This window comes from Theropithecus gelada, chromosome 6, assembly GCF_003255815.1.
Source record: "Theropithecus gelada isolate Dixy chromosome 6, Tgel_1.0, whole genome shotgun sequence".
Lineage (NCBI taxonomy): Eukaryota > Metazoa > Chordata > Mammalia > Primates > Cercopithecidae > Theropithecus > Theropithecus gelada.
In genome coordinates, this window is record NC_037673.1 from 37,022,584 (window position 1) to 37,037,897 (window position 15,314).

The following is a 15,314-nucleotide window of genomic DNA, read 5'->3' on the forward strand; positions in this document are numbered from 1 at the left end:
CACCACGCCTGGCTAATTTTTTGTATTTTTAGTAGAGACAGGGTTTCACTGTGTTGGCCAGGCTGATTTTGAACTCCTGACTTTGTGATCCGCCTGCCTCGGCCTCCCAAAGTGCTGGGATTACAGGCGGAGCCACTGCACCCCTGCCTTTTTTTTTTTTTTCTTTGAGATGGAGTCTCGCTCTATCACCAGGCAGAGTGCAGGGGTGCGATCTCAGCTCACTGCAACTTCCACCTCCCCGGTTCAAGCAATTTTCCTGCCTCAGCCTCCTGAGTAGCTGGGACTACAGGTGTGTGCCACCACGGCCAGCTAATTTTTGTATTTTTAGTAGAGATGGGGTTTCACCATGTTGGCCAGGATGGTCTCATCTCCTGCCGTTGTGATCTGCCTGCCTCCCAAAGTGCTGGGATTATAGGTGTGAGCCACCGCACCCGGCCCAATTTATCATTTTAAAACCAACAATGGGCCGGGTGTAGTGGCTCACACCTGTAATTCCAGCACTTTGGGAGGCTGAGGCAGGCGAATCACCTAAGGTCAGGAGTTCAAGACTAGCCTGGCCAACATGGTGAAACCCCGTCTCGACTGAAAATAGAAAAATTAGCGAGGTGTGGTGGTGGGCACCTGTAATCCCAGCTTCTAGGGAGGCTGAGGCAGGAGAATCGCTTGAACCTAGGAGGCAAAGGTTGTGGTGAGCTGAGATCGCACCATTGCACTCCAGCATGGGCAACAAGAGCAAAACTCCATCTCAAAGTAAAATAAAATAAGATAAGATAAAATAAGATGAAATAAAAAAATAAGCCACAAGAGCAAAACTCCATCTCAAAATAAAATAAGATAAAATAAAATATATAATATAAAATAAAATAACTAAAATAAATAAAATATTGTACAGCAGCAATATCCAGTATTTGGCAGTGTGCCTGACAAAAAATATTTTCAGTCTTTGGAAGAAAACTTTTTTTGTGGTAAAAAGAAAGCTATCTACATGTACTATTTTTTGAAAGAACTATTCATTACTTGTTTTATTTGAGATGGTGTCCTGCTCTGTTGCCCAGGCTGGAGTGCAGTGGCACGATCTCGGCTCACTGCGACCTCTGCCTCTTGGGTTCAAGTGATTCTCTTGCCTCAGCCTCCTGAGTAGCTGGGATTACAGGTGACCATCACCACGCCCGACTAATTTTTTTGTATTTTTAGTGGAGATATGATTTCGCCATGTTGGCCAGGCTGGTGTCGAACTTGTGACCTCAAGTGATCCGCCCGCCTCGACCTCTGAAAGTGCCGGGATTACAGGCGTGAACCACCGTGCCAGGCCAAAACCCATTATTATTATTATTTTGAGACGGAGTCTCGCTCTGTTGCCCTGGCTGGAGTGCAGTAGTGCGATCTTGGCTCACTGCAAGCTCTGCCTTCTGGGTTCACGCGATTGTCCTGCCTCATCCTCTAGAGTAGCTGGGACTACCAACAGGTGCCCACCAACACCCCTGGCTAATTTTGTTTTTGTATTTTTAGTAGAGATGGGGTTTCACCGTGTTAGCCAGGATAGTCTTGATCTCATGACCTTGTGATCCACACGCCTCGGCCTCCCAAAGTGTTGGGATTACAGGTGTGAGCTGCTGCGCCCAGAAAAACCCCTCATTATTATGTGAAATTTCAAACACGGAAGTATAGTCATGAACTACCATGTACCTGTCAATCAGATTTAACTACTGTAACAGTTCATGGCTAGTGTTACTTCTGTTTCCCCTTTCAGATGATTTTGAAGCAAATCTTGGACATCATTTTACTCATAAGTATTTTTGTATGTATTTTAAAATGGTAAGGATTGTTTTAAAAAAAGCTTAACCAAGATACCTGTAAGAGATAGGAAAGACCAAGCTGTTTCCTACCCTCTCACACTCCTCTCAGTACTTCACTCCTTTTTTTTTTTGATTTGAGACAGGGTCTCACTGCTGTTGCTCAGGCTGGTGTGCAGTGCGTGACCTTGGCTCATTGCAGACTCAACTTCCCCGGGCTCAGGTAATCCTCCCACCTCAGCCTCCCAAATAGCTGGGACTGTAGGTTGGTGCTACCACACCCCACTAATTTTTTGTATTTTTAGTTGAGGTAGATTTCACCATGTTGGCCGGGCACAGTGGCTCACACCTGTAATCCCAGCACTTTAGGAGGCCTAGACGGGTGGATCACGAGGTCAGGAGAGCGAGGCCATCCTGGCTAACATGGTAAAACGCCGTCTCTACTAAAAATACAAAAAAAAAAAAAAAAAAAAAAATTAGCTGAAGCAGGAGAATGGCATGAACCTGGGAGGTGGAGTTTGTAGTGAGCCAAGATTGCCCCTCTGCACTCCAGCCTGGGTGACAGAGCGAGACTCTGTCTCAAAAAAAGAAAGAAAAAAAAAGATTTCACCATGTTGTCCAGGCAAGTCTTGAATTCCTGGGCTCAAGTGATCCACTTGTCTTGGCCACCCAAAGTGCTAGGATTACAGATGTGAACCAGTACTTTATTTCTGACACCAGATATATAGGAGTTTTCCCCCACACATCAACCAGTTTTCCAACTGGGTATTCGGTAACTCACTTTAATTCTGACACTGTCTGCCTGGAGACTACCACAAGACTGCCTTCACTCAGACACTAATCTCAAGTCACAGGTTGTGACCAGTGCTTCTAATCTACTGTCTATAAATCAGGGTTCCCATGACTCCTCTTTTTGGTTTGATAATTAGCTAGGATGGCTCACAGGGAAACACTTTACTTAGTTTTAACAGTTTATTATAAAGGGTGTTATTAAGGATACAGATGAACAGCCAGATGAAGTAATGCATTGGGCAAGGTATGGAGTGGGAGAGGTGCAGAGCTTCTGTGCCCTCTCTGGGTGCACCAACTCCCCAGCATCCCCCTGTGTTCAGCTACCCTGAAGCTAATCACATCTAGTGGTTCAAGAGTGTCTAGGCTGGGCACAGTGGCTCACATCTATAATCCCAGCACTTTGGGGGCCAAGGTAAGAGGATGACTTGAGCCCAGGAGTTTGAGACAAACCTGGGCTAACACAGTGAGATCCTGTTCAAAAAAGTTTTAAAAAAATAGCTGGGCATGGTGGCGCATACCTGTAGTCCCAGCTACTTGGGAGGCTGAGGTGAGAGGGTCACTTGAGCCCAGAGGTTGAGGCTGCGGTGAGCTATGATCATGCCACTGCATCACAGCCTGAGTAAAAAAGCGAGAGCCTGTCTCAAAAGAAAAACAAAAATTTTTTCTATAGATCTTAATTTCCAGCTTCCCCAGAGATTGGTGGGTGAGGATGAAAGTTCCAATTATCTAACCCGTCAGTTTTTTCCGTCAGTTTTTTTAGTGAGCAGCAGTCCCATGCTGAGGCCTAGGGGTCCCACACTAAGTCACTTCAATAGCATAAACTTAGGTGGGATCCAAAGGGGCTTCTAGTGAATAACAAAAGAGAGCTCCTATCACTCAGGAAATTCCAAGGGTTTCAGAAGCTCTGTGGCAGGAACCTGAAACAAAGACCAAATATATTTCTTTTTTTTTTTTTTTGAGACGGAGTCTCGCTCTGTCACCCAGACTGGAGTGCAGTGGTGCGATCTCGGCTCACTGCAAGCTCTGCCTCCCAGGTTCAAGCCATTCTCCTGCCTCAGCATCCTGAGTAGCTGGGACTACAGGCGCCCACCACCATGCCCGGCTAATTTTTTTTGTTTTTTTTTGTGTTTTTTGTAGAGAAGGGGTTTTACCCTGTTAGCCAGGATGGTCTTGATCTCCTGCCCTCATGATCTGCCCGCCTCAGCCTCCCAAAATGCTGGGATTACAGGCATGAGCCACCGCGCCTGGCCAAATATATTTAATATTATACCGCAATATCATCACATCAAAAAACAATTTTAATATCCTCAAATGATAGACAAAGACATGCTATCTGAGGCATTTACAAATGTTTTAAACAATTTAGTGAATGTTTGTACTATCACAGTGTAGGTACCTTGTATTTACCATTTTAAGCATATAATACAACATGTTTTGAACAGAATTGTCTTATTTGGCTATGTAAGCTTTTTGTTTTTATTTACTTATTTTTTTAGGTCGCCCAGGCTGGAGGGCAATGGTGCAATCTAGGCTCACTGCAACCTCTGCCTCCTGGTACAAGCAATTCTCCTGCCTCAGCCTCCCCAGTAGCTGGGATTATAGGCACGTGCCACCACCACCGGCTAATTTTTGTATTTTTAGTAGAGACAGAGTATCACCATGTCGGCCAGGCTGGTCTGGAACTCCTGAAGTCAAGTGATCTGCCTGCTTCAACCTCCCAAAGTGAAGCTTTTTATTTTTAATCTTTTTATTTTCAATTTTTGTGGGTACATAGATGTATATATTTATGGGTATGTAAGTTTTATAGTCCCTAGTACTTTGCTTTGTAAAGTAGGTTCTCAGTAATATTTCGAGAACATTGAATTGAATTTAGACCTATAATACTGTCTTGTTAAAAAATGAAATCTTGCTGCTTTGGAAAATATTTTGAAATGGCACAATCTGGGCTGGGCATAGTGGCTCATGCCTGTAATCCCAGCACTTTGGAAGCCTGAGGTGGGTGGATCACCTGAGATCAGTAGTTTGAGATCAGCCTGGCCAATGTGATGAAACCCTTTCTCTACTAAAAATACAAAAATTAGCCGGGTGTGGTGGCGGGCATCTGTAGTCCCAGCTACTCGGGGGGCTGAGGCAGGTTCTTCGCTTGAACCTGGGAGGTGGAGGTTGCAGTGAGCCTAGATCATGCCATTGCACTCCAGCCTGGGCGACGACAGCAAAACTCCATCTTAAGAAAAAACGGTTACAATCTGTTGGAAGGAGCTTGGGATTTGGAATTGGGGAACCTAGGTTTGAGGCCCAGCCCCACAATCTACAAGATAAGTAACATTGGATGGGTTTTTCCAATTTCTGATCCTTCATAACCCTGTTGTGTGTGTATCATCTACTTTGGAAGTTTCTTGAAGAGATTAAGATGTTGGGTACAGTAGCTTATAAACAACAAAGAACTTTATAAATACTAAATTCCTGTAATTTTTCTTAGTAAAGCATGTATACATTTTATCTAAGCGGAACTTGGGGAGTTACTGAATTTTTAAATTTTTGAAAAATTGTCTCAAGACTATAGTCTCCTTTGATTTTTGTGGATAAATTATTGAACTTTCTTGATTTAGTATTACATCCTTGGATGGCAATTTATACCTCTGATCTAAATATATGAATCTAAATTAATGATCTCTTTGAAAGATCTACTTAGCTTTAGCAATAGAAAATACTATTGGGATAATTTATGGAAGTAGTATTCATCATTATATGGGAAGTTATTCATAAGAGTTGTTTTTTTTTTGTGTTCTTCTAGACTTGGCAATTAGATTACATTTAGACTGTGGAATTAAAAATGATTCCCTGTGAGCTGTCCTAGCAAATTATGAAATTGAAGAGAGGGGTTGCGGGAACCTTAGTTTCCTACCATAAGACAGTTTGACTTATTTTTCTTTAAAAGTTGGAAATTCTCATATGGGCATTATTTATCTCATGCTTGGTATTGGAGTCTTTCCCTGGGTATTGATAGTACGCTTGAGGAAGCTAAGTCTTTGACCTTTTTAATAGCAAGTTTGTCTGTATATGGGATTATGAGCTGTCTTGGTTGCTAAATGCACTAGTGGAAAGGATGGATTACTATAAAACCCCAATAAAATACGTGCTGTGAAGGGTCTGGAAATGATAATGGTACAAATTCTTTTTTAAATGTTTTTTATGTTCTTGAAAGCTATAAGTATGTGCAGGACATATGAAACACATATTTTTTTTTTTTCTTTTTCTTGAGACAGAGTCTTGCCTGGTCGCCCAGGCTAGAGTGCAGTGGCGCGATCTTGGCTCACTGCAAGCTCCTGGGTTCAAGCAATTCTTCTGCCTCAGCCTCCTAAGTAGCTGGGATTACAGGCATGCACCATCATGCCTGGCTAATTTTTTGTATTTTTAATAGAGGTGGGGTTTCACCATGCTGGGCGAACTCCTGACCTCGTGATCTTCCCTCCTCAGCCTCCCAAAGTGTTGGGATTACAGGTGTGAGCCACTGCGCCCAGCTGAAATACAGACTTTTTTTTTTTTTAGAAGTGTTATACTAGGCTGGAGGCAGTGGCTCACATCTATAATCCTAGTACACTTTGTGAGGCTGAGGCAGGTGGATTGCTTGAGGCCAGGAGTTTGAGACCAGCCTGGCCAACATGGTGAAACCCTGTCTCTACTAAAAACACAAAAATTAGGTGGTCATGGTGGCTGGCATCTATAATCCCAGCTGCTCGGGAGGCTTAGGCGGAAGAATTGCTTGAACCTAGGAGGTGGAAGGTTGCAGTGAGCCGAGATTGTGCCTCTGCACTCATGCTGAGTGACAGATTGAGACTCTGTCTCAAAACAGAAACAAAAACAAAAAGAAAAACTAAGGGAAAAAGAGGGAGGACTGGCATGGTGTGGTGGCTTACGTCTGTAAATCTTGAGGCGGGAGGATTGCTTGAGCCCGGGATTTCAAGACCAGCCTGGGCAACATAGTGAGACCCCATCTCTATTTAAAAAAAAAAATAGAAAGTAAAAAAGAGGGAAATGGCAGCTGAGTAGGCAGCCTCAATATCTTTTCCTGATTAGTAATATAATTGACTGTAAGACCTGAGGGAGAAGATGAGCCTAGAGTACAAACGCTGCTGCCATCCCCAGAGGTCTGGAGGGATTGGCTGAAAAAACAGGGTGAGCTAGGAGCTAAGCAGGCTTATTCTTTTTTTTTTTTTTTTTTTTTCTCTTGGGGACGGAGTCTCACTCTGTGGCCCAGGCTGGATTGTGGTGGTATGATCTCGGCTCACTGCAACCTTTGCCTTCTGGGTTCAAGCAATTCTCCTGCCTCAGCATCCCGAGTAGCTGGGACTACAGGTGCACGCTGCTATGCCCGGCTAACTTTTGTATTTTACTAGAGACAGGATTTCACCATATTGTCCCGGCTGGTCTTGAACTCCTGAGCTGAGGCAATCCACCCGCCTTGGCCTCCCAAAGTGCTAGGATTATGGGTGTGAACCACCACCCCCCAGCTTCAGCACATTCTTTTTTTTTTTTTTTGAGACGGAGTCTCGCTCTTTTGCCCAGGCTGGAGTGCAGTGGCGCAATCGCTGCTCACTGCAAGCTCCGCCTCCTGGGTTCACGCCATTCTCCTGCCTCAGACTCCCAAGTAGCTGGGACTACAGGTGCCCGCCACCACGTCTGGCTAATTTTTTTTTATTTTTTGTAGAGATGAGGTTTCCCTGTGTTAGCCAGGATGGTCTCGATCTTGTGACCTCGTGATCCGTCCGCCTCAGCCTCCCAAAGTGCTGGAATTATAGGCGTGAGCCACTGCGCCTGGCAGGCCCATTCTTAATTCTGGACACTATGCTTCTTTTTAATTTTTTTTTCCAGTCTCTAGTATCAGAGTGCAGAATTGTTGACTCTTGACCCACCTCAGCCCAGAAGACACGAAAAAGACAACATGATCTAGAGCCGTAATGTTTGCCTTACTTCTTCCTGGAGGGTTTTGTCTTCCATATTTGACATGAAAGACTTTGTAGTTCCTTGTTGATGTTTGCTGGGTAACTCTCTTCCTCATCTTCCATGTCCCAGCAACTAAAGACCCTATAGAATACAACATTCCACTTGATAAGTGTCCTTTGCTGCTGCTTAACTTGAGTTATATTGTATTTCATTATTAAGTGAAGGAAAAAAATGTTAAATATTATCTCAGGTTATTGAGGATGGTGGCAACTGAGTACCAAACTATTCATACATAATCCTTTTTCTTCCTAGTGCCCCCACAATTGTAGAGTGAGATTATCAGAGGGAAAAAAGTTAGTATTTAAAATTTTTTTTTGTCTTTCTAGAGTAAACAACTCTGGAAAATTAATGTAGTAGATTTTTTTTTTTAAAATATAGTGAAAGCAAGTTTATTAGGAAAGTAAAGAAATAAAAGAATGGCTACTCTGTAGACAGAGCAGCCTATAGTATAAATTTTTTTCTTTTTTTTTTTTTTTTGGAGACAGAGTCTCAGTCGCCCAGGCTGGAGGGCAGTGGCACAATCTGGCTCACTGCAAGCTCGCCTCCCGGGTTCATGCCATTGTCCTGCGTCAGCCTCCCGAGTAGGTGGAACTACAGGCACCCGCCACTACACCCGGCTAATTTTTTTGTATTTTTACTAGTGATGGGGTTTCACCGTGTTAGCCAGGATGGTCTTGATCTCCTGACCTCGCGATCCGCCCGTCTCCGCCTCCCAAAGTGTTGGGATTACAGGCATGAGCCACCGCGTCCGGCTAGTATACATTTTATTATGATTTTGATAGCTAGTCTCTGACCAAAATTCTAGTGTAGAAAATTCAGAAAAGAAGTGCTACATTTTTTTTTTTTTGAGAAAGTGTTTTGCTTGTGTTGCCCAAGCTGGAGTGTGATGGCGCAATCTCAGCTCACCACAACCTCCGCCTCCCAGGTTCAAGCGATTCTCCTGCCTCAGCCTCCTGGGTAGCTGGGATTAAAGGCATGTGCTACCAGGCCGGGCTAATTTTTTCTTTTTAGTAGGGACGGGGTTTCTCCATGTTAGTCAGGCTGGTCTGGAACTCCTGACCTCAGGTGATCCGCCCGCCTCGGCCTCCCAAAGTGCTGAGATTACAAGTGTGAGCCACTGCGCCAGGCCAAGAAGTGCTAAATTTATGTTTTAAAACATTAGAAAGTTAATCACCTAAAATCTCACCTTCGAATACGTTTTAAAAAATATATCACCACCACATTATGCTAATTTTGCTTAGCATATCTGTTAAAATGTTTTCCCAGATTTCTGTTTTCTATCACTATTTTTATTGTCTGCAATTAGTATTATATTGCTATGCAGTAATTTTGTTCAATTCTTTTACCACATTGGCCATTTAGGTTGATAAATTTTTTTTTCTAATTTTAAAAATTGTGATAAAATACACATAAAATGTACCATCATAATATTTAAGTACATAGTGTTGTGCAGCCATCACCACCATCTATAACATTGTTCGTCTTGTAGGACTGAAACTGTATACATATTAAACAATTCTTCAGTGCCCCTCCTTCTAGCCTCTGTTAACCACCATTCTACTTTTTGTCTCTGACATTGACTACTCTAGATTACCTCATGTGAGTAACATCATACGATATTTGTCTTTTTGTCTTTCTGTGAGTAGTCTATCTCACTTAGCATAGTGTCCTCAAGGTTTATCGAAGTTGTAGCATATTGCAGAGTCTCCTTCCTTTTTGGGTAAATAATATTTCATTGTGTGGATATACCACATTTTGCTAATCCGTTTGTCTATAGATGGATACTTTGGTTGCTTCTACATTTTAGCTGTTGTGATGTTCCTATGAACATGGGTATGCAAATATCTTTTTTAGACCCTGCTTTCAGTTTCTTTGGATATTTACTAGAAGTGGAATTGCTGGATCACGTGATGATTCTACGTTTAACTTTTTGAGGAACCACCATATTGTTTTCCACAGTAGCTGTGGTTGATAATTTTTTGCTGTTACTGCTAGCACTCTAAGTTATGTCTTTGTGGCTATGTTAATTTTTAGCCTTTCTAATACTAGCAAATTTTGAATTGTAATGGTTGGATTTTTTTGTTAATCTTTTTTTAATCTTTTCAGAAGCAAGAGAAAAAGAGGAAGAAATGAGCAGAGAGAAAGAATTAAGGCAAAATGAAGATATTGAACCAACATCCTCAAGATCAAATGTGGTCAGAGATTGCTCCAAATCATCTTCCAGGTGCCTGATTTTCACAAAAGACTTCTATTAAACTATCAGTTTTTAGGTGTTCGTAGAGTGTTTTTTTTTTTTTTTAATTTTTCTGAGACGGAGTCTTGCTCTGTCGCCCGCTACAGTGTGGTGGCGTAATCTTGGCTGACTGTAACCTCCACCTCCTGGGTTCAAATGATTCTCCTGCCTCAGCCTCCCAAATAGCTGGGATTACAGGCATGCACCAGCACGCCTGGCTAATTTTTGTGTTTTTAGTAGAGATGGGGTTTTGCCATGTTGGCCAGGGTGGTCTCAAACTCCCGACCTCAGGTGATCCGCCCGCTTTGGCCTCCCAAAGTGCTGGGGCTATAGGCGTGAGCCTCCTGAGTAGCTGGGACTACAGAGGTGCACTACCACTGCTGGCTAATTCTTGTATTTTTAGTAGAGGCATGGTTTTACTATGTTGTCCAGGCTGGTCTCAAACTCCTGACATCTGTCTGCCTCATTCTCCCAAAGTCCTGGGATAACAGGTGTCAGCTACTGGGCCCGGCCTCCAGTTATTACTTTTTTGAGATGGAGTCTTACTGTTTGACCAGGCTGGAGTATAGTGGCTTGATCTGGGCTCACTGCAACCTCCACTTCCTGGGTTCAAGTGATTTTCCTGCCTCAGCCTCCCAAGTAGCTGGGATTACAGGTGTGGGTCACCATGCCCTGCTAATTTTTTTTGTATTTTTGTAGAGATGGGGTTTCACCATGTTGGTCAGGGTGGTCTCCAGCTCCTGACCTCGTGATCTGCTTGCCTTGGCCTCCCAAAGTGCTGGGATTACAGATGTGAGCCACCACTCCTGGCATCCCAGTTACTTCTTTTTGACAATGCAGCAGTGGCCTAACACATTGATTTTGTTTATCTTGTCAAAAAATCAACGCTTGTTTCAGTGATTTTTTTAATTCTTTGTTTTGTTGTTTGGGATGGAGTCTCGCTGTGTTGCCCAGGCTGGAGTGCAGTGGCGCCATCTCGGCTCACTGCTACCTGCACCTCCCGGGTTCAAGCAGTTCTCTGCCTCAGCCTCCCAAGTAGCTGAGATTACAGGCGCCCACCACCACGCCCAGCTAATTTTTGTATTTTTAGTACAGACTGGGTTTCACCATGTTGGCCAGGGTGGTCTTGAACTCCTGACCTTGTGATCCACCCACCTCGGCCTCCCAAAGTGCTCAGATTACAGGCGTGAGCCACCACACCTGGTGTTATTCTTTTTTTTAGTGTCAATGTCATTTGTAGTTCTGCTCTGATTTTTTTTATTTCTTCTAATAATTTTTGGTTTGCTTTATTCTTGCTTTTCTAGTTCTTTGAGGTGCATCATTAGGTTGTTTATTTGATGTATTTCTACTTTTTATGTAGGTGTTTATTGTTATAAATGTTCTTCTTAGTACTGTTTTCTTTGTTTTCCACAGGTTCTGATATGTTTTGTTTCCATTTTCTTTTGTTTCAAGAAATTAAAAAAAATTTTTTTTTTATTGACCGTTTGGTCATTTGGGAGCCTGTTGTTTTATTTTCATGTATTTGTACAATTTCCAAGGTTCCTCTTGTTATTGATTTTTAAATTTTTCTTTTGAGACAGGGTTTCACTCTGTCACCCAGGCTGGAGTGCAGTGGCACATTCTTAACTCACCGCAACCTTCACCTCCCAGACTCGAGCGATCCTCCCACCTCATCTCCTTAAGTAACTGGGACTACAGGTGTGTGCCACCATGCCTGGCTAATTTTTGTATTTTTTGTAGAGACAGTCTTTCACAATGTTGCCCAGGCTAGTCTTGAACTTCTGAGCTTAAGCAATTCGCTCACTCTACCTTGAAAAGTGCTGGGATTATAGGCATGAGACACTGCGCCTGGCCTGATTTTGGTTTTGTTTTGTTGTGGTTAGAAAAGATACTTGAGGGCTGGGCAAGGTGGCTCATGCCTGTAATCCCAGCACTTTGGGAGGTCGAGCTGGTGGATCACGAGGTCAGGAGTTTGAGACCAGCCTGGCCAACATGATGAAACCCCGTCTCTACTAAAAATACAAATATTAGCTGGGCGTGGTGGCTCATGCCTGTAATTCCAGCTACTTGGGAGGCTGAGGCAAGAGAATCACTTGAACCTGGGCTGAGGAGTGAGCCAAGATCATGCTCTGGCACTCTAGAGTGAGACTCTGTCTCAAAAAAAAAAAAAAATCTGTTTTAAAATAGTATAGCTGGAAACTTGTGCGTTAATCATAAGGGGGAAATTTTGGAGTGTGAATAGCTTAATATAAATTTATTTAGTCATTTAGCTATTACTTATTGAGCGTCTTCTGTGGATTACACAGTATTTTAGGCACTGAGATACAGCAGTTAGCAAGTCAGATGAGACCTTTGTTCTCATTGAGCTCTCAGTGTTGTGGGAGTATTTGAAGGGATGGATAACAAACAACTAAATAACCAAATAAAGTAACTTAGCAGGCATGTAATGAAGATAAAGGTACTTCAGGTAATGGGAAGTGGTGGTGTGCCTGAAGGTTTAAAAGGGGTGTACCCTTAGGCTTCTTTGAGGAGGAGACATTTGAGGAAACTCCAAAAATGAGAAAGAGGCTGAGTAACAATCTATGGGAAGGATAAGTCAGCCAACGGAACTCCCAAGTGCAAAGACCTTGTTGTGAACTAAACTTAACCTGTTCAATTAGAAAGAAGGCCTTGGAGTGGAGATTTGAGCTAGGCAGTGGCTCAAATCTAGAAACTCAGATCTTCATGGAGGTTTGCTAGTTCATATATCTCTGTTTAAGGGTAACCTGAATGTGAGAATATATTCTTTTCACTGTTTAACCTAGATGAAAACAAAAAGAAAAATCTCAAGTTTTTCCTTCAGTAGATATTGAGTGCCTCTTATAGGTGAAGCATTTTTTAGATGCTGGAAATATGTTAGATGCTAGAACAAAATGGAAATTTGTGCTTTCCTGGAGCTTACATACCAGAGATACTTCATTAGAAGGCAGTGACACTTTTAGTCTTATCAAATATTTGAAAGATTAATTGATACAATTAAGAATGCTGAGTTCTCAACTCTGGAGGCAGGTGGAGGGGTGGTGGATGGTGAGGGCTATACTTACAGGTGTTTGCTAGAGACCTTAATGAGAATGTATAATAGTCCTCAGGTATGGTGGATAGGAAACCACTTGGGAATCAGTATGATATGCTCTAGACTCTCAAGCCTGTCCAACCTGCCTTATACTGTTGTTGATTTCTTTTAGACTTTTAGCATCCTGAAGCCATGGTTTTTAGTTTCTGTCTCTAGTGATAAGTAGAAAAGAGGGATGAGGAAATGGCTTCACTGGCCCAACCAGAAACAAATTAAGAACCCATGACTGTATTCTGTCCCTTGGATACCCCTGGTTAGAGTATGGTGTTTTTAGAATGCAAGGACGCTACATTTAATGTTTGGCAAAGTGGGAAACTTGGACTAGCCGTGAGAAATAACTTGTATTTCTGAAATTATATTGAAACATTTTGGGGGTAACTTCCTTACATGACTGGCATTATTTGCTACTGTGGCAATCAGGGATTGGATTCAAACATAGTTAATTGAGGCACTGGCCATCTCAGTGGTTTTTGTCCATTACTATTTTGTAGTTTTTCTTCTGTATTTCTTTGTTCACCTGTCTCTTTTAAAATTTTTTAAATTAAATTTTTATTATATATCTATATTTTGAGACAGGGTCTCACTGTTGTTCTGGCTGGAGTACAGTGATGCAGTCATGGCTCACTGTAGCCTTGACCTCCTGAGCTCAAGTGATCCTGCCACCTCAGCCTCCTGAGTAGCTGGTACCACAAGCACATGCCACCACACCTGGCTCATTTTTATTTTTTGTGGAAACAAGGTCTTGCGATGTTTCCCAGGCTAGTCTCAAACTCTTGGGCATAAGCAGTTCACCTGCCTAGGTCCCTGAACGTGCTGGCGTTACAGGTGTGAGCCATTGCACTCAGTCTCACCTGTCTCTTTATGAGTGCTAATGGTCTAATGGCCCTTTAACGTAAAATTGCTGTGACCCTTTATTTTTGACTTTGCATAAGACAGGTTTTTTTTAAACTTTCTTAAGATAAAATAATATTTGCATTAAACATTTAATGTTTGAACTACAAATTTGAAAAAATTAAAAAATACCCAAATGTTGTTAATAGGAGAGGAAAAGTTTCCTGAGAAACAAGTACTATTTCCAAAGTGTGCTCTTTATTGCAGCAGAGGCAAAGAGTTTCTGTTTCTGTGTTTTCAGGGATACAAGCAGCAGTGAAAGTGAAGAGAGTTCTGACTCTTCTGATGATGAGTTAATTGGCCCTCCTTTACCCCCTAAAATGGTAGGAAAACCAGTTAATTTTATGGACGAAGATATCCTCGGTGCTTTACCTCCACCTCTTAATGAAGAAGAAGAAGCAGAGGAAGAAGAAGAGGAGGAGGAGGAAGAGGAAGTAAGTATTTTAGTGGTAATTTTAAAATTCAGTGGAGTAATAGCTTTAAAGTACTGTAGAGATCAGTCCTGCTAAACTGTTGTTCATGAGTAAGAGCCATTTTAAAAACTGAGGAAAGGCTTAAACCTGTAATCCCAGTTACTTGGAAGGCTGAGGCTGGAGAATCGCTTGAACCTGGGAGGCAGAGGTTGCAATGAGCCTAGATTGTGCCTTTGCACTCCAACCTGGGAGACAGTCAGACTCGTCTCCAAAAAACAAACAAACAAAAAACCCAAACCGAGGAAAAAGGCCGGGTACAGTGGCTTACACCTAATCCTAGCACTTTGGGAGGCCTAGGTGGACGGATCGCTTAAGCTCAGCAATTGAAGACCAGCTTGGGCAACATGGCGAAACTCTGTTTCTACAAAAATGCAAAAATTAGACGAGTGTTACGGCGTGCATCTGTGGTCCCAGCTACTCAGGAGGCTGAGGTGGGAGGATAATTTGGGCCCAGGAGGCAGAGGTTGCAGTGAGGTCGACGGATGACACTCCAGCTTGGGTGACAGAGTGAGTCCCTGTCTCAAACTACACCCCCCGCCACCCCCCACAAAAAACCTGAGGAAAATAACTGTGGAGTTTATTACTGACAGCCTGTATTGAAAGAACTTCAGGAGGAAGAAAACAACTAAAAAGTAATAAATGGAGAGCTGAAAGCAATGTGTTAAAAAGAAATAAATGGATAAAAAATTTTGTTAAATCTACATATGTGGCTGGGTGTGGTGGCTCACACCTGTAATCCCAGCATTTTGGGAGGCTGAGGCAGGCGTATCACCCGAGGTCAGGAGTTCGAGACCAGCCTGAACAACATGGAGAAACCATGTCTCAACTAAAAATACAGAATTAGCTGGGCCTGGTATGGCACATGCCTGTAATCCCAGCTACTCGGGAGGCTGAGGCAGGAGACTCACTTGAACCCGGGAGGCGGAGGTTGCAGTGAGCCGAGATTGCACCACTGGTCTCCAGCCTGGGTGACAGAGTGAGATTTGGTCTCAAAAAAAAAAAAAAAAAAAAAAAAG

General features: G+C 42.7%; 1 protein-coding gene across 3 annotated transcripts in view; it reads left to right on the forward strand.

Annotated features, from left to right (window-relative positions):
• WDR70 (WD repeat domain 70) overlaps positions 1-15,314 on the forward strand; it is a 360,510-nt gene that overhangs the window by 2,936 nt on the left and 342,260 nt on the right. For 2 of the 3 annotated variants that reach the window (XM_025388244.1, XM_025388246.1), the window contains 2 exons: positions 9,696-9,813; positions 14,067-14,259. In XM_025388244.1, the coding sequence (XP_025244029.1) occupies positions 9,696-9,813; positions 14,067-14,259 (311 nt within the window). The remainder of the gene's footprint in view (positions 1-9,695; positions 9,814-14,066; positions 14,260-15,314) is intronic. The other variant, XM_025388245.1, reaches the window with a different exon arrangement.